Source organism: Panthera pardus, unplaced genomic scaffold, assembly GCF_024362965.1.
Source record: "Panthera pardus isolate Hobbes unplaced genomic scaffold, ASM2436296v1 HiC_scaffold_7, whole genome shotgun sequence".
Lineage (NCBI taxonomy): Eukaryota > Metazoa > Chordata > Mammalia > Carnivora > Felidae > Panthera > Panthera pardus.
The window spans coordinates 66,642,488-66,665,918 of NW_026527002.1; the positions used below are offsets into that span (position 1 = coordinate 66,642,488).

Genomic DNA, 23,431 nt, shown 5'->3' on the forward strand with positions numbered 1-23,431 from the left:
CTGCTGTAAAGACCCATCAGTGTGATCTATGCTGATCTCTCTAGTGCTATTTTTGACATCCTATTAAAGGTCAAATTGTCTCAATATAGGATCATTCTTCTCTCATAATCTGTAGTGGATCTCCAGTATGGATTTCAGTGAGGCAGTAAATAGTTTCATTTCACTGTGTCAGTGACACTGCTATAACCATGTAAAAAAAAAAAAATCTGCACTTATTAAACCTATTTTCTTTAGTGACAGATTAACCAGGGCCCTCCCTCAGAGATTAGGAAGAAAATCAAATTTCAAAATCAAAACCACATTCCAAATTTCTTAAAAGATATTTTTTGTTCAATTCCTTTGTAAAAACATTGGTCTCCATTTAACATACAGTGGCAACAAAATGCACCCAATTTACATGCATCAACAAGTCAATAAATCGTAATACACAGACAACATGATTTTCAAACAAACAGTACTAAAGTAGCTCATGTTCCATTTAAGTATAGGTATGGTGCTTCCAACAAAGAAATAGCTAATATGAGAAATAAGATTCCAGTTTCAATCTCAAATAAGGTTATTTGTGACAAGTACCATGAAACAATGATTTTATGACGTCATTATCTTAAAGGGAACCATTTTTCAGAAGTCACGTTGTGCAAAGCACCAATACTCAGGTAGAATAAGATCTTGAAAAGATGTGAACTTAAGTTAAGGACAAAGGGCTCCATTTTTTGAAAACTAATTATCTGAATGATTCGAATGTTTATTATGTCCATAAATTAAAAGATCTTTCAACATGAAGGCTATATATACTATGTTTTGACACCTTAAATAATTCTGCAGACATTCAGCTAAGCTGAAAGCTTCTGTAGGACTACTTCCAAGAGCAAAGAGTGGAAACCAATAATTAAAAGCCCTTTCTATACTCACAGGCAAGGTTTCTGGATATGAGATTTAATTAATAAGAAGAAAATTTAAGCACCACAATAAAATACTTTTTAGAAAACAGAAAGGACTGGCAATATACAAGTTAGGAACAAAAGCACTTAAACGTTTACCCCCCCCCCCCCAAAAAAAAAACTGTTTAAATAAGCACTTAAATCCTATCAGCTGAAGTAATAAAGAAATTCTTTTTGGGGTGTGTGTAGTACTAGGTGGAAGGTAAAACCACAATTCTGTTTAAGGAGTCAACTTTCGTAATTCTAATTTGATCAAATGAGACAGTTGTATTATTTGTACATAATAAGAATGTTATATATTTTTACATTATATGATTTATTTTCTTCTTTTCCCTCAAAACCTATGATTGAAGGACACCTTTAAATTATTTTGAAATTCACAGAGCATAATTTATGACAAACTGCTTTGTGGGAAAAAGCAGCCCCTCTGAAAATAAGAGGTCAAAGTAATCATGTGCAAATAAAACTTCAAAATAAGGTAGCTGTAAATACAGCCATCTTAGAAGTTTCCCCTCATTTGTATCTATTTAGCAATATAAATAATTTCAGTGGCCCAAACAGTAATTTTAACTTCAGTTTTTCTCTTCCATGATGTGTTTACTCTTAACAAGTTAAGAGTAATTTTTTAGCATATGGTGTTACAGACCATATGCTAACAAACTTAAAGGTTCATAAAATTAAAATTTATGATTCATATATAGTTATACTATGTATGTCAGATATAGAAGGCTGAACATAAGTAATTTCAACCTAGAATATTATTTGAACATCACAAAAGAAGAAAAAAGACAAAAAACAAAGATTTCTCCTCGCATAACTTTTGACTACTAGACTATTCATAGCAAAAAAAGGCAAAATATAAAATATGTAGTTTTTAGCTCAAAGTGAGTTATCACAAAATAAAATTCACTAAATGAGACAAGACATCAGGATTATGAGTATGGGGTACTCAGATTCATTCAAATCAGATGAGGAGACACTTTGGGGGAAAAGAAATCCATCCCAAACAATATAATTTGTATCTCATTAACCCTCTAAACACCACAACTTTACCGCTTATACCATAAGCCTTCTCGACAGTTCCCATTTTCTTCTTCTCTAAAAAGATGTTTTAGCCTCTTAATTTCCAAGTGTCATGTCAAACCCCTTATTTTACCCTAATTCCATACTCCTCATTTATTTGAAGACCTTAAAATAATCATTTTCTTCCCCTAAGGAGTTAGAAACCACCAGGTAATAATTCAAAATTGAGAAATTAAAGGTTAAAAAATCAACTGAAAATACACTTATTAACATTTGTGGTTTTATGTAGTAGGGACACCACATAATTACTCATTCTGATTAACCTCTTGAGACAGTGAGGTCAGAAAACTGAAATGAGCAACAGATACTTAAAATGCTTGAAGTGTGGTCTATCTTGAGTAGAATGAGTTAAAAAGGTGACTGAAATTATATGATTCTAAGTGTTTACTGTAAAACAGTACAAAATTGATGTTGCCAAATAGAGTAAAAAGAAAAACCTTTAACTTATATTAAATACCGTCCATAATTTGGAAAAAAGTCTCAAGGCTGAATTGTAACTAGAGAACAACAGCCACAACAGAAGACCCTTTCGTGCATGCACACACATGAAATAACAAATAGGCAAACCCCAACTGAGTACAGTACACCAACGACTGATACTTAAATGATATTTTGATATGTAAAGAAAAAGGTAAAATGTTGACTGCTACTGATGAAAAAGCATTTCAACAATTTACACAAAATGATACTGAACATTTTTTTTTAAAAAGATGTCCTAAGAAAACCAAGCCACAATAAGTTAGTGTTTTCCATAATACATGCTGAATTATTTGATCCCATATCTATACACTGTTATTGTCTTAATTCCTAAATGTTGTGACAGCATATTTAGTAATTGAGGTACATTAGTTTACATCTTTTTATAGATATTCTAAGAGAGTTAATTTTTCTTTTCCAGTTTTTCATCTTCTTCACCTCCTCCAAAGAAAAGCAAAGGAAACATTCCTAGAATGCAGCCAATAGTCACCCCAACAGCTTTGCCCTAAGGAAACAAAAGAAAACATTTTTTGAAAGTTATTTTATCCCTAAAAGAAGAATCCTTGCCTAAGTATCTATGATAAACAATTACTATGTATTATAAAATTCAACTGTAATTGCATTTCTTTTGACCACAATAACTTAAATATAAAAATAAGCAACATATGGGGCGCCTGGGTGACTCTGTCAGTTGAGCATCTGACTTGATTTCAGCTCAGGTCATGATCTTGAGGTTCATAAGATCAAGCCCCACACCGGGCTCTGCGCTGACAGCTGGAGCCTGCTGGGGAATTCTCTCTTCCCCCCCTCTCTCTCTGCCTGTCCCTCGCTTATGCTTTCTCTCAAAATAAATAAACATTTTTTAAAAAGTAAGCCACATATGACAAAGGAGGTAAGAATACACAATGGGGAAAAGACGGTCTCATAAATGGTGCCGGGAAAGCTGGTCAGCTGCATGCAAAAGAAAGAAACTGGATCAATTTCTTACACCATACACAAAAATAAACTCAAAGTGGATTAAAGACCTAAGTGTGAGACCTGAAACCATAAAAATCCTAAAAGAAAACACAGGCAGAAATCTCCTGGACATCAGTCTCAGCAACATTTTTCTGGATCTGTCTCCTCAGACAAGAAAAAACAAACAGAAAAATATACAATTAGAAACTACTTCAAACTAAGAAGATTTTGCACAGCAAAAGAAACCATCAACAAATGGGAAAACAATCTACTGAATGGGAGAAAATATCTACAAATGATATAACCGATAAGGGGTTAATATTCAAAATATATAAAGAACTACAACCTAACACCAAAAAACCCAAAATGATTTAAAAATGGGCAAAGGACCCGGAATAGACAATTCTCCAAAGAAGACATACAGATGGCTGACACGTGAAAAGCTGCTCAATACTACTAATCATCAGGGAAACGCAAATCAAAACCACAATGAGATATCATCTCACAACTGCCAGAATGGCTGAAATCAAAACCACCAGAAACAAGCATTGATAAAGATGTGGAGAAAAAGGAACCCTCCTGCACTTCTGTAGGAATGCAAACTAGTGCAGCCACTCTGGAAAAAAGTATGGAGGTTCCTCGAAAAATTAAAAACAGAACTATCATATGATCCAGTAATCACACTACTAGGTATTTACCCAAAGAATGCAAAAACACTAATTTGAAAGAATATATGCACCCCTAAGTTTAATGCAACATTATTTATAATAGCGAAACTATGGAAGCAGCCCAAGTGTCCACTGATAGATGAATGGATAAAGAAGATGTAGTGTGTATATATGTATGTGTGTGTGTGTGTGTGTGTGTGTATCATTCAGCCATAAAAAGGATGAAATCTTGCTATTTGCAACAACATGGATGGAGCTAGAGAGTATAATGCTAAGCAAAATGTCAGAGAAAGACAAATACCATATGATTTCACTCATACGTGAAATATAACAAAACAAACAAACAAAGGGGGAAAAAGAGACAAACCTTAAAATAGACTCTTAACTCTAGAGAACAAACAGATGGTTACCAGAGGGGAGGTGGGCGGGGGATGGGTGAAATAGGTGAAGGGGATGAGCACGGAGTAATGTATAGAATTGTTGCATCACTACATTGTACACCTGAAACTAATATGGCACTGTATGTTAATTACACTGAAAATTAAAAAACAAAACAAAACAGTAAGTAACAAATATTGGTGAGGATGTGGAGACAAGGAACCCTTGTGCTCTGTCAGTGGGAATGTAAATTGGTGCAGCCACGATGGAAAACACAATGAAACTTCCTCAGATAATTAAAAATAAAAATACCATGTGATCCACAATTCCACTGCTGGGTATTTATCCAAAGAAAATAAAAACATGAATTGGAAAACATATACCCACCTCTATGTTTAGTGCAGCATTATTTACAATGGCCAAGATACGGAAGTAACCTGAGTGTCCACTGATAGATGAATGGATAAAGAAGATGTAGCGTGTGTGTGTGTGTGTGTGTGTGTGTGTGTGTGTGTGTGTGAATGCATACACAAACATACCTACATGCATGTGGATACATATGTATACATACACGTATATGTGTACATGTACATGCATTTGTATACTAGCATATGTGTATGTACACATGTGCACAAATATACACAATGTAGTGTCACTCATAAAAAAGAATGAAATCTTGCCATTCGCGACAATGCAGATGGATCTAGAGGGTATTATGCTAAATGAAATAAGTCAGACAGAAAAAGACTAGTAACCTACAATTTCACTTACACATGGAATCTAAAAAGCAAAACAAAACAAAAAACAGAAATAGACTCATAAATACAGAATACAAAGTGGTGGTTGCCAGAGAGAAGGAGGTGGGGGGATAGGTGAAATAGGTAAAGGGCAATAAGAGGTACAGTTTCTAATGATAAAATAAATAAGTCATGAGGAAGCAAAGTACAACACATAGTAAAAATATACAGCACATAGTAAAAAATATTATAGTAACTTTGTATAGTGACAAATGGTAACTATACTTCTTGTTTTGTAATATACATAATTGTTGAATCACTATGTTGTACACCTGAAATTAATATAATATGTCAACTACACTTCAATTAAAAATAATAAGCTACAAAAAGGTTCTAGAACAAGTAATATTTGAAGTTGAATGCAACTAGGAAGTTTTTTAAATGGCCACGAAATATCACCAAAGAAATATTCAAGTATAAAAACACTTTTTAGAAATCATACATATATTTTCATGTCTGAAGATAGGAAGAAAATAGGGAAAAAAAACCTCACCAAATACTCTCAATAGATTTGAATGTGCTCCTTTTTGTATATATTCCTTTTCCATATTTATCCCCATGTATACCTAATTATATGTAGGTCTAACCATTATGGAAACGTACCTTTGTGTTCTGCCCCACCCCTCCCCTAACAGCCACACATGTTATATGAGCTCTTTTCCAAAGTGTTTCATAATCTTAATATAAAAACTTTTAAATTCCCCTAAACTGATAGCCCACAATCTGCTTGCTTAAAGCTCTCCTTACACCATTAAAAATCACTGCTATTTTTTCACCATTATAAGTGATATTACAATAAACATTTCTGTCTATAGTTCTTCCCTAATGGTTTATTTAAAATCAAACAGTATGAATACTTGTGCATATTCATAGGGTAATGAATGCCATGCTGTCTATTGTGGGCAAAATTGACTGCAAATTCATATATACCAGTTGAAATACAGTTGACACTTGAAAGACACTGGTTTGAACTGTATGGGTCTATTTATATGCGGGTTTTTACAACACAGTACTGTAAATGCACTTTCTCTTCCTCATGATTTTCTTAGCAACATTTTTTTCTCAGCTTACATTATTGTAAGGATACAGTATATAATACACAAAATGTGTGTTAATTGACCATATATGTTACTGGTAAGGCCTCTAGTTAATAGTAAACTATTAGTAGTTACGTTTTTGGAAGTTGAAAGTTATACATGGATTTTCAACTGCACAGGGAGTTGGGACCCCTAACCCCTGTGGTGTTCAAGGATCAACTGTGTATGTATATACACACATCAATTTTTCTACAACCATACCCACATTCTGAACATCTAAAATTTTTATTTTTGTAAATAATTTTTAAAATTTGCATTTCTACAATGACCATCAAGGTTAAATACTTTTCAATTAAGTTTCATTTCTTCATACAAACATTTATTGAGAATCTATTCTGTGCCAAATTCTGTGCTAGATACCAATGAGACAAAGACTAATTAGATGCAGTCTGTCTCTCTCTTCTAGGAACTTCCAGTTAGTTATACACAGAAAAGCAAAGAAATAAACTAAGTTCTATCAAACATTACAGGTATATGATAGCTACCCAATCCAAAGTCTTGACTAAAATAAAACACATTTTCCCAAACAATGTCAATTTATCTATCAGACCCTACAGTTTTTCTAATAAATTTCAAGAGTAGCCACTAATGTTTTGACAACAGCTTGCATAAAAATTTTCAAGTCTATTATTTTTGGGTTTTGTTGGTGGGGGTAGTGATAGTGGTGGTGGTATGTCCATGCTTTGTATTAATAGGTTTATCACTTTCATAGCACCCCACTTAGAAAAGTATCGGTTCTACAGAGTTTTAATAAGCAGAAATTTTCTTCGTTCCTGATGCTGAAAAAGTTAATCCTAGACCCTTATTTTGACCTTCAAGTTTGTATTCATTTATATTTATTTATATACGCATAGAATATATTTTATTTTAGATTCCTGACTTCCCCATATACATGAAGTGACCACGGCAACAGGCTCCATGTCCACTTTCCACCCATTTGTTAGAATGCCTGTTACAATATATTGTCTGTGGAACTCAAGCCTTTCCTCCCCACTCACTTTAGGATTGCCAGTTAATGAGTTCCAACCCAATCATCTCAATGGCGTGTAAAGTCAACAGGGCAGAGAGGGAGGAAAGAAGTGAGATGTCCTTTTCTGGCTCCATGATTCAGTCAACATTTTTCCACTGAAAAATCAGTTAATGAGGCACCTGGGTGGCTCAGTCGGTTGAGTCAGCTCAACCGTCAGCTCAGGTCATGATGTCAGCTCAGGTCATGAACTTGCGGTCTGTGAGTTTGAGCCCCATGTCAGGCCCTGTGCTGACAGCTCAGAGCCTGGAGTCTGCTTCGGATTCTGTGTCTCCCTCTTTCTCTGCCCCTCCCCTACTCGTGCTCTGTCTTTCTCTCTCAAATATAAATAAACATGAGAAGAAAAGAAAAGAAAAGAAAAGTTAAGTTATCAGGGCTTATGATAGTCTAGGCCCTATAATTAACTACACTGGAACTAACCCAAGAACTTGAGTACATCTGTAATATGGTTCTGCAAGAAAATATTTTCTGAGTTTCAAACAGCCAAATCATAAATGAGGTTTTAAAACACAACCTGTATCAACAGGACCCTGCATGTGTATTTGCATATATTGTATTACGGGTAAATTTCAGAGTTAGCTTATGTCATGAATGAATTACTGATCACTAACTTAAATTACTTCAGGCTGTTTGTTAACCAAATGTTATGTTACAGAGTAGATTTGACCCTAACAGAAAATAAGCAGAGTCAACAACTAAGGGACAGAATCACTTCATATACTGGTGGAAGATTTAGCAAAATATACAAACACACAAAATGTATTTATAAATGCTAGTTTAATAACTAAGGTGCTTTTATAATAGAAGAGGGGAATGGACCTGCTTGTAATACAGAAAGAAAACAGAATTACCAATTACATGAGAAGAAACCCCAGGAAAATAATCTTCTTTTGATCCCAACTGTACTGCTAAAATGTTAAGCCAAGCTGCTAGAATGTTAGAATATCCTGATTCCTCAACAACGCTGGCCGACATTAGCCAGCTAGTCTCACTTCCATTTATTTACGAATTGCAGGATATAGACACACACATGATTTTTTTACAGAAATAGGTCTAAGGAGGAGGTTGAGATATGCATTTCTAACAAGTTTCCAGGTAATGTTGATCCTGTTGGCCCTGGCATCACACCTGGGGGGAACCAGTGCCCTGTCTAATCTCACTTTCCCCCATGGTTTTAACTATCACCTTTTCAGTGTGGCCTACAGTAACCCTCCTATCTAATCCTGCAATCTGTCTCCATCTCAGCACTCCCAACCTCTTAATCCTGCTCTGCTTTTTTTCTTTAATTCCTGTAACATTTGCAGACTTCTAACACATTAAACATTTTGTCAGATTGTTTTAATTGTCTTCTTTCCACTGCTAGAATGTAAGATCTACCAGAAAAAAAGACCTTGTTTTGTTAACCAATATATTCAAAACTCCTACATATGTATTGGACATATAGTAGGTAAACAATAAATATTTGTTGAATAAATGACTGATAATACTCATCATCTCTAATTCAGATCTCTCCAACTCTTCACTTTTAATCTAAATGCCTACTCAGTATTACCACTTCAATGTCCTATTAGTCTCAAATTCAACTTATTGAAAACAGAACTCAGTACCTTCCCTTACTAACTTGTTCTTCCTCCTTTTCTTCTTGACTTAATTAGTAGCATTGTGATCCATCCAGTTTCCTTCCTACTTAAAATTCTTCACTAGTCGGGGCGCCTGGGTGGCTCAGTCGGTTAAGCGGCTGGCTTCGGCTCAGGTCATGATCTCGCGGTCGGTGAGTTCGAGCCCCGCGTCGGGCTCTGTGCTGACAGCTCAGAGCCTGGAGCCTGTTTCAGATTCTGTGTCTCCCTCTCTCTGACCCTCCCCCGTTCATGCTCTGTCTCTCTCTGTCTCCAAAATAAATAAACGTTAAAAAAAAAAATTAAAAAAAAAAAAAAAAAATCTTCACTAGTACTCCATCAGCTAGGTATGAGATTCAAGCTCCTCAGCATAGCTTATACAATGTCTTTCCTGTCTGATCCATTTTACTTCTCCAATACTGTTTTTCTACTGCTGCTTCTATCCTCAACTACTACATATTATAGTCCAGCAATGCCTAATTTCTTACTTTCTCTGAACATACCCTGTTTTTATCATGCCTTTCTACTTGCTAGTCAATGTATTTGGAATTCTCTAATGTCTCATCAATAATTCAAAAATCAGCTTAGATCCAATAATTGCCAAGAAATATTCCCACCAAAAGAAATTCCTCCCCACAAAATATTCTTACTTAATGCTATTTCTAGTGCATAATTCTATAATTGCATATGTCACACCACATTATAGTTTGTTTACATGTTACACCTAAACAATTCGTAAAAATAACTAGTTTATATTCATTTTATATCCTTCAGTTTCTAGCACATGACAGATATTCCTTAACATTACCTGAATCATATAAAGAATACTTCAAAAGTCAGTTACACTATAAAAAATAAAGAGTCAATACAAAATTACCGTTCTCTGAAAACTGCCAAGGCTTACACAATTTGTGTTAAAAACTCCACTCAAAACAAGCAAACAAACAAAAAAACAAAAAAACTCCCCTCAAATAAATTTGGTCTCAAATTTCTCAGAGGACTGAACTATCCAGTGTCTTGGTCTGGCTACCTGAATTCATGATCATAAACCATATAAAGTACTTACAAAATGTGTACTAACACGTGTTTGCCACATGTCCACTTGTTTTGGTGTAAGATCAGGAATTGACAAGCCTAATCTGGAAGCCAAAGCTTCAACGTAGCCTGCAAGTCTTTAAAAAAACAGAAGGACAGAATATAAGTTTTTAAAGAGACACACAAATGTTCTCAAGATAATGAACTAGTTACTACAAAAGGAAACAAATAATTTCACACCTGTAACTGGCACTCCAGAAATGGTGTAAATGTTTTTTACAACTTCCATTTTTATTGTGCATAAATATATCCAACTTAAAAATATTTAGTATTAATATATTCGATACACAGGTAAACACGTTGCCTTAGAGCAATTATTCTCCACAATTACTTTAAAAAGACCAATTCAAAGTATATAAAAATTTTTTGCAGCAATTAACAGTTACGCGCTTATTCCAAATTCAAAGCAAAGCACTTTAACATATGATATAAATTAATAACTGTCACCAGAAAGCAAAAATTTCCAAAATTTATCAGATTGATATACTAAGATTGATATACTTGAATTTTCAAGGCCATCTCAAGTATTTATCAGATACAAACTTACTTTATGAACTGTAATAAAAAAAGAATTGCCAACTAATCTATGCATACATCAATTATAAGATGGATCCCAAGAGCAGATATATTAAGTTCTAAAAAAAACTTAATCTGTATATCTAAGAATCAATAAAATGTAGTATCTGTTATTTAATGATATTTTTTAAAGGCAGAGGAGAAATAGTTCTTAAATATAAAGACTCCCAACAAAATCTTTATCTCTAATCAAAAAGAACTGTTTCATGATGCAATCTAAAATTAAACGGCTTTAAATTCTAATATTACCATTTTTATTTTTTTATTATTTTTTTTTAATTTTTTTTTTTTTAACGTTTATTTATTTTTGAGACAGAGAGAGACAGAGCATGAATGGGGGAGGGTCAGAGAGAGGGAGACACAGAATCTGAAACAGGCTCCAGGCTCTGAGCCGTCAGCACAGAGCCCAATGCGGGGCTCGAACCCCCGGATAGTGAGATCGTGACCTGAGCCGAAGTCGGAGGCTTAGCCGACTGAGCCACCCAGGTGCCCCTAATATTACCATTTTTAACATTAATGTTGGAAATGGAGAAGTGGAACGTGTAAGGGGTGATATAATTATAAATTAATGTCACAAATCCCAGGAATATAAAATTTCTGCCTTGGCCCAGAAGCAAAGAAACTTTGTGTTTAACAGTAGCTTTGGCCCCAAACTCCAGTACAGAAATCTAATAGACAGGGTCAGGTCACTTATGAAGCTGCCTTTTCTGAGATTATAGGGCTAAGTAGACTACCACTAGACCCAAATCCAAATCTCAAAACTGACCACTCTAATACATGAAGAAAGGAAGAAATAGAGCCAAAGACTGGGCAAAAGAGAGTATCTTTATCACAGTAGTTAATATCACCTTAGTCTAATTTATAATTTCCAGGCTTCCTCAAGCTCAAGAGGAAGCCCAGGCCACGTGTTGCTCAGAAGAGAGAATGTAAAGAGAGAAAGAGGAAAAGCTGGCCTTTTCTAAGTAGACATCCTCACTTTGTTTCATCATTCCTGCCACATGAAATAAAGGGAGCGAAAACTGGCTAAACCCTGTAATGCTCTGGCCATTCCCACATATGCTCCAGCCATTATGCCTTTTGAAAGTTCCTCTCTCCGGAAAACATGCCCAGTCAGTATCCTCACATTTGAGCCGTATCTTTTATCTTTGGGCTTAGTGGGAGAAGGGTGGGGTGAAATAATGATGGGGATTCTTGCTATTAATCCTGCCTCGCCTTGGAAATGTCTATAAAAGACATATAAATACCTCAGTAAATGAAAATTAAACTCTGCTTACATTGTGGTCATCTTAGAAAACTTTTTTGCATGTATCAATCTCTTGAAAGGATTTTAAACACAAATTTCAGGTCCCTAATTCTGAAATGCAACCCAGGCATTCATATTTGATGTACACCAAAGATTTAGCACCACTCATTTAGAAAAAATAAATTTAAAACGTTAGTTTGAAAACACACCCAATAAATATCCCATTTCTTAATTCTTCTCAATTAAAGAATGGAGAAGAGAAAGAGAGCAAGGTCAGTACACACATGCACAAATGAATGAATAAATGGACCTACCCAAGTCCAGCTAAATCTGACACAAGATTTCCCAAAGCAGCAGCTAAAAAATTGAGAAGTGGATAAGTGAATTGTCATCTGGAAATCAGAAAAATCCTTATAATACATCACTGTCTCATCAGTAAAGCACTGATCTGGAAGAGTTATCACAGCTTCTGAAACCACAACAACTATATCCAAAGTAACTCACTGGATAGCTCTGAGTCAAGATTTCAAAATAGAACACAAGTCTTTCGAGATTACAGTGCTGTACTTCCATCAAGTAGTGGGTTTTTTTCTGTTGTGGCAGCCGGTTTCCATTCTGGTGTCAATACCCATACAATATTTTGTAGTTTTATCTTTCCTTATATTTAAGGAAATTTGGATATTTGGAAGTTAGAGTAAAAGTTTTATGCATAGGTCTGAAATTCAAGAAAATCATATAGAGAAGAAATGTCTCTTTTATTAACTCATCTACTTCATACTTTTCCACATAATAAACACACCACTGAACCATTCCCAAATTTCACCATCATAAAAAATAGAGCAGTAACTGAGGGAAAGAAGGTAATAGAACCAAATTAGATTTTTAAACTTGTATTTCCTTCTTTGATTTTTCTACCCTTAAAAATAAATAACAGTAGAAATAAGGGTAAAAAGGTTTTAGGATAACACTGAATTAAGAGAAAAACTTATTGGGGCACCTGGGTGGCTCAACTGGTTAGGTGGGAGACTTGATTTCAGCTCAGGTCATGATCTCAGAGTTCGTGAGATCGAGACCCACATCAGGCTCTGTGTTCACAGCTTGGAGCCTGCTTTGGATCCTCTGTCTCCTTCTCTGCCCCTCCCCCACTCGTGCTCACTCGCTCTTTCAAAAATTAAAAAACATTTTTCAAAAAACTTTTAAAAAAGAGAAAAACTTATTTTAACATAGTCAGTACAGCACTATTACCCATTAGCTAACATAAAGTACCTAAAATTTCTCAGGAAAAGTGCAACATATACAAAATTAAGAATTAGAAGAATAGGATTAAGGAGATAAACTAATAGACATCTCAATGAGTAAATTTATTCAGATTAAGTATCTTCTAAAACTAACCTACTGAAATGTTTTATAAGTATACAGACAATGGAATAATAACATTAATATTATTAAATACCTGCCATAGTTGAAATTCCCAAAATAATTCCAATAGACATCTCAATATGGGTGCCCTGAAAAATGATTACGAAGAAATTAATCTTAAACATTAATGAAGTGGCTACAAAAAATAGCAAAGTAATAATAAAAAGTTAAAATAGTTAAACATGTTATTGCAACAAAATTATATACATAAAATATGCAAAAATATTCACATATAATATAGTAATGCACTTAACTATTAAATATATGCATTCACACAAAAATAACATCGGTATCATTTTATTCATTAAAATTAGGCTTTCAGAGAAATAAACAAGAGCAACAAATACAATTATAATATAAAGAGCAATATAATCCATAATTAAAGATCTAGAATTTGTATTTTCCAACCACAAAGAAAGATGCTTTAAACCTCTTGGAATACAGGGACATCTGGGTGGCACAGTTGGTTTAACATCCAACTCTTGATTTCAGCTCAGGTCATGATCTCACGGTTTTTGAGTTCAAGTCCCACATTGAGCTCTGCGCTGACAGCATGAAGCCTGCTTGGAATTCTCTCTCTCACTCTCTCTCTGCCCCTCCCCCATGTGTGCGCGCGCACACACGCTCTCTCTCTCTCTCAAAATATAAATAAACAAACAAACAAACCTACCTCTTGGAACACAAAGAAGACCAACTCACCTAATTTTAAATTCTGAATGATACATCTATATAGATATCATTGTTATTTAGTCTATCAAAAACAGAGTAAAAAACTAGTTTCTAGGAACCAAGAGATCACAGACTTCAAAAATTACCTTTATAACCACTTTGTTCTGTAACCATTCAGTAGTGAGACTATATATGGTTCATTTATAAGCAACAACAGCTTCTTGTACAATAGATAGAGCTGCAGCAAAACAAAAGGCTCTAGCTCTACTGCATTTGCACTGAATTTATTGAGAGTTTCAGACGTTCCACATCCATCCCATTCTGAAGACAAGAAGGACTCATATTTTTACTTCTATTTTAAACAGAAGAAACTGAAATGAAAAAGATTAAACTATTCTAATGGGTTATTACATAGAATAAAGAAGAAATCCTATGGTCTATTGTGCTAATTCCATTCTAATACTTGGGCAATGTTGCCATAAGTAGACTTAGGTTTCCTCCTGAATACTGATGCTTGAAAATTTCTAAATAATTTTTTTAATGTTTATTTATATTTTAGAAAGAGAGAGAGAGAGAGAGAGAGAGAGAGAGGGACCACAAGCAGTGGAGGGGGAGAGGGAGAGGGAGACACAGAATCCGAAGTAGGCTCCAGGTTCCAAGCTGTGGCACAGAGTCCCGACTCGGGGCTCAAACTCATGAGCTGAACTCAAAACAGAAGGGGTGAAAGAAAGAACTTACTGCAACAATCATAATTGCATTATCCAAAAAGCCAAACCCTATGAAAGGTATCGCATTGTGGATGAATACTGAAAAACACCAAAAAGAGAAAATATATGTTAAGATTTCTATAACTTAAAATGATAAAAACAGACCATATGACTAAAGTCTCCTAAATAGATCTGATAACCTTTGAAATTTGCTTTTCATTCCCCATAGCCAAAAGATTCTGCTCCTGCAGTAAGTTCAACTACTTCGTAGAAGCTATACTAGGGAAAAACACCAAAATTAAAAACGCTGTTACATGTAAAAATAATTGTGTTAGACTTCTGGGTTGTTTTCTTACTAGCTACAAAGTACATACAGTTAATGGCAGAACAAATAAGTAAATATATGTTACGAGTACCATGTTTTACCTGTTTAATTGCTATTAATATCAATCTACTTCTTATATTGTAAAGACTGATATCATAAAATTAAGCTCCATATTAGAAATAATAAAAAATACCCTGAATCAAATTTCATGGAAACTATATGGTCACTTTTACTCACTAAACAGTTTTTTGGACAAATATGATAAAAATGTTATTACCTCATCTATATTAGCCATCTATATCCAGTCTTTTCCCCCCTCACATCATCAGTATCCCTGAAAGCTTTCACAAACTATAAACAAACTATTTGATTTAAATCAAAATGTAATTTGATCTCTTCCTAACAAAAGCATACCTTACCTTATCTATCTAACATATAATCTGAAAGACCTGACATAATAGACGTGTAACTAGGAAGAACTAATACCTATATATTTTTTATACATTCAGCCTCATTTTTTTTTTTCATATTTGCATCTTCAGCATGTTGCAGAATGCCTAGTGCATAGCAGATACTCAATGAACATTAGTTAATTAAGTTGAGGACCACTAACCTGGAAAGGAAGAGAATTCCATATTAAGAGAATTGAAGGCAAACTGTGAAATAGATTAAAAGCTGGAATAGTTAAAAGATTTTATTCTAATTCATCTATAAAATTGCCAAGATATAGTCAACATCAATTCAACTAAGGACTTTTTTAGATAAACATCAAAACTGTGAATTTTATACCACATCCAAAAAATAGTCCCTTAAAACAATTGGTGGTATGTGTTCAGTGACTTTAGAGTGTTTTTCTTCTTTTAATGTAGTTAAGTCCACAGAAAGTATAATTAAAATATAATTCAGAAGTTATGAAAGTTTGATATTGCTACAGTCAGTTCTGCACCAACCCAGGGAAGGCTAATAATAAGCAGTGAACAGAACAAAACAAAAAATGCCTCTACCCAAAACAACTATCGAATACTAACATCACAAGAAAAGGGTGTATATACATCCCAGATCATTTCAGATTTCTTTTTGCTATCAAGTAAGAAAGTTCAAGATAAAAAGCAGCATTTTTTAATTACAAGGAATATTATTTTAAAAGTTATTAAAGATGATAAAAATCAAAGTGTATTAATGAAATGGGATTCTTCAATTAAAGAGTCTAACCTTAGCTCTTTGACTTTTTGCCTAAGTCTAGTTACTTAACTACTAGACATCCAAACTTCTGTAATAAGCAACTCTGAAATATAAAATATATCATGTTTTTATGCTTAGACCTAAAAAATGTGTCCTATATATTAAAATTTACTTTCAACACAAAGGAAAAAATACAATTTTCATGTTGTTAAGTAAACATGTACTGGCCACTCCACTGGGCATGAGATACAAAGATAAATAAGATTTGGTTACCAGCCTTCAAAAAGTTTGGGTATGGTAACACACCATACAAACAGCTCATTTCAATATGACAAAAAAAAACTGATAACAGTATTATACGGTGCTTGGATACAAACTGCATGAACCTAGGCTAGGAGAAACACAAAAAATTACCTGGGGGAAAAAAGTCTTAAAGAATTCTTAAATGTTTTGGTATTTGGGAAAAGTTACTTATTTCTAATATAAATTGTATTCTACCTCTGAGAGAAAAAGAACTGGCTATTAATTTTTAAAAGTTATGTAAGTTTACTCTCCAGTATGTAATGATCTCCTATTAATTTGCGATTTCTTCAACTTCCTTTGGAAAATACTATTCTATAACAGCAAATCACATCTGATATTTAGCTTTCACTTACAATCTACTCAAATTTACTGCACCATTAAAACATTCTCTTCTTTCATTGTCTCTATAATAAGATCCCAAACTGTTTTACATTATGTCAGTGTTAGCCTTGACTATTTAATTTCTATCATAACAGTAAAGAAAGCACACCAGCACCATTTATGAGCTTCTTCTTCGTGGCAGTGTTAAACGAACTTAACTTTCTTCATCATTACAAACAGCACGCCGTAAGTATTTTCTCCACCAGAGAACAGTTCTACCCAGCCCTGAGCTCAGACTTTCAAGTTCTGAAATTACCCAACTTAAATCCAAACTAAAGTAAACATATCGTTTTTACTGGGAATTAAGGAAACCTTACCATAAGTATAATTTTATTTCTACATGGTAACTACAGTTTAACAATGTTAGATACTGTTACAAATGTCGAAATTCCCTAACATTGTAATATGTCTTAAACCAAGTTTATAAACTTTTTGTTTCAGCATGATAAATAAGATAATCTACTCTCTCTGGAAAAATTAAATTTACTGACTCTTCTATACTATCAGTGAATGATACAGTTATTTCAAGTCTAAAAGACAGATGCGCAAATATTTAACAATTATAGAACCATTACCATATCTCAGCTGTCCTGGTGTGGGTGGTGGTGCTTCCAATTTTTCTAAAGGGGAAAAAAAGGGTTTAGGTCAAGAATTAGTTACCATAGCATGAGTTCTTTTTTATTACAGTGAAGAAAATACCAGCAGATTTACAAAGTGGGAGAATATCAAAGTTTATTCATACATTTTTGTAGGATAACAGACCAAAGTTATCCATACAGAAAATAATACTTGGTATGGATTACATCACAAGGCTAGAAAACAAAACTGAACTTTAGTGACAAGTCTACCATGGACCCTATGGCCTTGGGTAATCATTAGCTTTTCATTTTTCTTTTTTTTTTTTAAATCTTTACATCTATATAATGGGCCTGATTACATTAGTTACAGTAAAAACAAAACAAAACAAAAAAACCCACCAAAAACACAAAAAAACAAAAACCTTTGAAATATAGTTACCCTTCTTTAAGATGGCAATGATAGATGTCTTAAGAAATATATATACAAACAAACATTGATAGCAGAAAAAAGAATATTCAAATAGACCTAGTATATCCTTTAAAAAACAGAAAATAATATTTTTAAAGCAATGTATTTCAACAATGACTTCACTGGATTGTGTTCTGTTCCTTAATCTCCCTTGATAATGTAACGAAATATTTTGAGTTTTGGAACCTATACTATTGGATAATATAGAATATTCTACACAATAAAAAGTAGAGTGCTAGTCAAAATCACAAGTAACAATAAACTATTTATAATATATATCATAATAAACACACCAAATTTTCCCAAAGTAATATCTTTAACTGCCATCATTAAATCTAAAAATTAACAATTATTATAAAGAAGCAACATACCTAATCTCATAACAATAACCATCTCACCATTTGTGTAAGTACAAGAGTGAGCTCTGGTAAAATGGCAGAGAACTGTACTTTATCCTCCTCCTCCTCCAGTCCAAAAAAATTAACACCCACACCATGGATCACACTGCTCTAAAGGTTTAGTACAACCAGACTGTCCAAGGAAACACATTACAAACTGGATATATATTTTCTAAAATTTTTATTTATACTCTGTGACAACATAAGAAGTGAAGAATTTAGCTTTAGAAAAAGTAAAAAGCAATGTATCTCCATTGATAAACTATGTAAAAAAGTATTGTCCATATTTGTGAATGGTATTTTACTAAAAGCGCATACAGTACCAAAATGGTTTTACAATAAGTATGCTAAAACCTTGAGTTTAATCAATGATCATATTATTCAGACAGTTCTAAGAATGCAAGTTTAAGTTTTGTTTTCCCCTTTTTAGAAGAGTTATGAAACGAAGATATACTGATCTTTGCAGAATTTCCCATCTGATTAAAGTATATTCGCTGTCTGTTGACTAACACCATTACCTCAAGATCTATTTTGAAAGCATGCAAATGGTTTTCCAAATTTTAACAAGGAACATAGGTTACTACGTACTCCAGAGTTTTCTGCTGAAGTAAACATGCAAAAGTGGTTACATACCAGAACTATTTGCTAGATGCATTACTCTCATCATCACTACAGTTCTGACACTGTGAGGAGAAGTCCTTGTCAGTTGACTGGAACATCTTGAAATACCTAAAAATTCAACAAGCAGGACTTTCCCAATAGAATGAGAGTATACAGAGTCCTTGCTTTTACTTCTTCAAATTCCCTACATCTTCATATTGAGCAAAATATTTAAAATATTTTACAACTCCTAAGAAGAAAGGGTAAGAGGTAGGCAAATGTATGATGTGCAGCAAAGAGCAAACAATAAAATCATATACTCAATATTCCTCATCTCTCTTTCCTATTACACATACGGATTAGAAAATTAAAACTAATGAAAAAATAACTTTTTTAAAGACTGAGAAAGAGAAAGAAATACAAAGTAAAGTAAAGAGCAGGAAGGAAAACCACTGGCACAGAGATTAAGGTAAAATCAAAGCAGAGACTTTGCCTCCTGCTTCACAAAGAACCTAATAAGCAGCAAGAGGAAACATGAAAGGAACATTTCCTAGAAAGTGGAAATTTTATTGGAAAGTATCTGTCAAAAATGTTTTAAGCCATAAGTTGATCATTTTGAGGACTTTGACGCTGTTTATTACCTTATTATGTTAACTAAATCAAAACTATGTATATCAGAAGTGAAAAACATTAGAGGTTCAATGCACAACAGAACTCAATCTTGGAAGTAAGCCCACGCAATCTTATACAGGTTTAAACTGTACTGGCTGTGGGGCGCCTGGGTGGCTCAGTCGGTTAAGCACCCACCTCTTCATCTCCACTCAGGTCATGATCTCACGGTTCCTGGGATCCAGCCCCACATTGGGTTCTGTGCTGACAGTGCGAAGCCTGCTTGGGATTCTCTCTCTCTCCTTCTCTCTCTACCCCCCTCCCACCCTCTGTCTCTTGAAACAAACTTAAAAAAAAAAACACCAAAAAACTGTAGTCGCTGCTAACATAACCTCCCTCAAAACAGTCTCAATAAACCTCAGAAGCTTTTTATTTCCCTACATATATATCTTAACCTTAAGAATTATCTTTTTTTTATTAAGAAAATTTTTTTAATGTTTTTTATTTTTGAGAGAGACAGAGACAGAATGCGAGTGAGTTAGGGGCAGAGAGAGGGAGACACAGAAGCAGAAGCAGGCTCCAGGCTCTGAGCTGTCAGCACAGAGCCCGACGCGGGGCTCGAACTCACGAACTGTGAGATCATGACCTGAGCCGAAGCCGGACGCTCAACTGACTTAAGCCACCCAGACACCCCAAGAATTTTCTTTTTGAGGGCACCTGAGTAGCTCGGTCAGTTAAGCAACTGACCCTTGATTTTGGCTCAGGTCGTGATCTCACGGTTTGTGAGATTGAGCTGGTTTGTGAGATTGAGCCCCACTGTGGGCTCCGTGCTGAGAGCAGCACAGAGCCTGCTTGGGATTCTCTCTCTCCCTCTCTCTCTGTCCCGCCCCCTGCTCGCACTCTCTCTCATTCTCTCTCTCAAAATAAATAAATAAACTTGAGAATTTTCTTTTGACATATAGTAAACTATCGACACTTACATTGGAAATATATTCTAATCTAATGTTTCATTAAGAAGACTTTGGAGTTAGAAAAACCTAGTTCTTTCAGTTTGGGTGTGTATGTGTGTGTGTGAATGTATGTGTGTGTGTGTAATATACACCATTACTTTTTTCTTTTTCTAAATATCTTGAAATAATAAGATAATCATTAACCCTAGACTGTATTTTACCATATCATATTTTCCAATGATTTTAACTTAAAAAATTCTGGTTCTACTTCCACTACTGGCTTCCTAACCTCCTGTGAGACCAATTTTCCTGCATAGAATATCTATAAACTATAAATAAATATGTAATAAATATATAACTACCTAAAAGCACTAGAAAATGTCCAAAAACAGGTTGATTCTGGAAAGGAATCAACACTTAGAAAAAGGAACGGAACTAAGTGAATTAGCTGCTTATTGTAGCTTTTGGCCTAAGGGCAGACTTCACCCACAATACTGGGGCAACTAAAACTCCAACAAAATATCTTCAGTCTTTCTGGCCTGCAGAAGCAGTGGCCAGGGTGCAAGGTAGCCAAAGCCACTAGAAAGTGAAAGGGGAGTCCTGGAAATGATAGAGACAGAAAGGAGGAGGAGCCCTAAATTCTGTATATACAGTCAGTTCAAATATATGGCTGACCTGTGAACCACACATGTGTGGAAAAAACCGAAACAAATCTCAGCTAAGGGTAAAATAACTGAAGATTTGAGCTGTACACCAAGATACAGTTTGTAGTATGAGCCTAACCATCAACTGCCTGCTAAAACAAGTAAAGAAAAATCAGTATCTTTTAGAAGAATAAAGCACAATCCAGAGTCTCTACAACATGATAATTGCAGCAGTGACTAAGATATAATCTAAAATGCTTCACAAACAAAGAAACAGGACAAAATGACCCATCTTCAGGAGAAAAAAACAATAGACGAAGATAAATTCTGAAGTGACTCAAATGTTAGAAGTAGCAGACAAGGTCTAATAAAGTAGCAATTAAAATTATATTCAAAAACATAAATGAAAACATAGTCAAATAGAAACTATAAAAAGAACCAAACTCATATGAAAATTATCTGAAATCTTAAAATTAATTGGATAGGCTTAAAAGCAGAATGAAGAGCGAACATGATAGACCAATAAAAATTATTCATCTGAAGAACAGAAAATAAAAGGATTGAGAAATAACAAATCAGTCTCAGAGACTTGTGGCTAAATATCAAAAAGTCAAAACATGTATAACTGGAGTTCCAGAAAGCAAGAAGAAAAAAAACAAAAAAAAATGTTTGAACAAATAATGTCTAATAATTTCCCAAATTTGGTGCAAGACAAAAATTTCAAGAGTCATGAAAGTTCAGTGAACCCCTAGTAGAATAAACATGAAGAAAATCAATGATAAAAAAGAATCTTATATAGTCACAAAAAAAAGGACACGTTCACTAAAGGAAAACAATGATTTACATGATTCAAGAAGGGGGAAAAAAGCTATCGGCCATTATTCTGTATCCAGAAAGATTATCCTTCAAGAATGAAGGCAAATGTATTTCAGAAAAACTAAAACTATGAGAATATGTTGCCAGCCAACCTGCAATCTAGGAAATGTGAGAGCGGGTTCTTCAGACTGAAGGGAAACGCCAGTTGGGCAGTAGGATCTTTAGGAAAGGATGAAGAGTATCAGAAATGGTTATATAAAAAACCACTTGTTCCCTGGTAATTTAATTTAGGTAGACCTGACTACCTATAGAAAAAATTGTAACTCTGCCTTATGGAGTTTATAACATACGTAGATGTAATACATATGACATCAAAGCATAAAGGATGAAAGAGTTACAAATGGACCAATTGGGTAATTTGGTTGCGATATTTCTACAATGTCTATTAAGTAGTACAATATTAGCTCTACGTAGTCTATGAAAAACTAAGAATGAATATTTGTTTTTTTAACAAATATTTATTTATTTTTGAGAGAAAGTGAGGGAGGGGCAGAGAGACAGGGAGACAGAGAATTGAAGCAGGGTCAATTCCAAGCTGTCAGCATAGAGCCCAACGCGGGGCTTGAACCCACGAACCATGAGATCATGACCTGAACCAAAGTCGGACACTTAACCAGCTGAGCCACCCAGTGCCCCAAGAATGCATATTTGTAATGCCTAGAGCAATCACACATACAGACAAAATGCAATGAGAATACGGTTAAAAAGCTAGTAAATAATTTGAAAGGAATTTTTAAGAATTAAGTAAAAAAAATGCAGGAAATGAGAACAGAGGGACAAAAAGCAAATAGTAAAATAGCAAACCTATATCCTACCATGTCAGTAATTTACATTCAATGTTAATGGACTAAACTAAACGCGTCAATGAAAAGGCAGAGTTTGTCAAAATGGATAAAAAAGCAAGACCCGACTCTAAGATATCCACAAGAATTACACTTTAATAGGTTGAAAGTAAATGGATGGTAAAAGATATACTTACTATACAAACACTAAGCTTATAAAGGCTGGCGTGGCTATTTTAATATCACATGAAGTAGACCTAAAGAATATGACCAGAACCAGGGACATTTCAAAATGATAAAAGAGTTAATTCATCAAAAGGCAAAATAATAATTTGATTATGCCTAATAACATAGCTTCAAAATGCATGATGCAAAATCTGACAGAATTAAAGGGCAAAATAAACAATTCCACAGTCATACTTAGAGAGATAGAAACCTCTTTCTCAGCAACTGACAGAAATGAAAACTAGGGAAAAATATCAGTAAGATACAGATTATTTGAACAACACTACCAATCATCCTGATCCAATTAATATTTAAACAACACCCAACAACTATAGAATACATATATTCTTCTAAAGTGG

At 34.2% G+C, this 23,431-nt stretch overlaps 1 protein-coding gene across 5 annotated transcripts in view; it reads right to left on the bottom strand.

Moving 5' to 3' along the window:
* Positions 1–308: 308 nt before the first annotated feature.
* The window catches only part of TMEM65 (transmembrane protein 65), a 53,370-nt gene continuing 30,247 nt past the window's right edge, over positions 309–23,431 (bottom strand). For 2 of the 5 annotated variants that reach the window (XM_053896482.1, XM_019459900.2), the window contains 7 exons: positions 19,020–19,115; positions 17,517–17,561; positions 14,782–14,849; positions 13,409–13,463; positions 12,270–12,312; positions 10,108–10,213; positions 309–3,006 (listed from right to left, as the gene is read on the bottom strand). In XM_053896482.1, coding sequence (XP_053752457.1) covers positions 2,905–3,006; positions 10,108–10,213; positions 12,270–12,312; positions 13,409–13,463; positions 14,782–14,849; positions 17,517–17,561; positions 19,020–19,115 — 515 coding nt within the window. In that variant the 3' untranslated portion in view covers positions 309–2,904. The remainder of the gene's footprint in view (positions 3,007–10,107; positions 10,214–12,269; positions 12,313–13,408; positions 13,464–14,781; positions 14,850–17,516; positions 17,562–19,019; positions 19,116–23,431) is intronic. The other 3 variants (XM_019459901.2, XM_019459902.2, XM_053896483.1) reach the window with 2 other exon arrangements.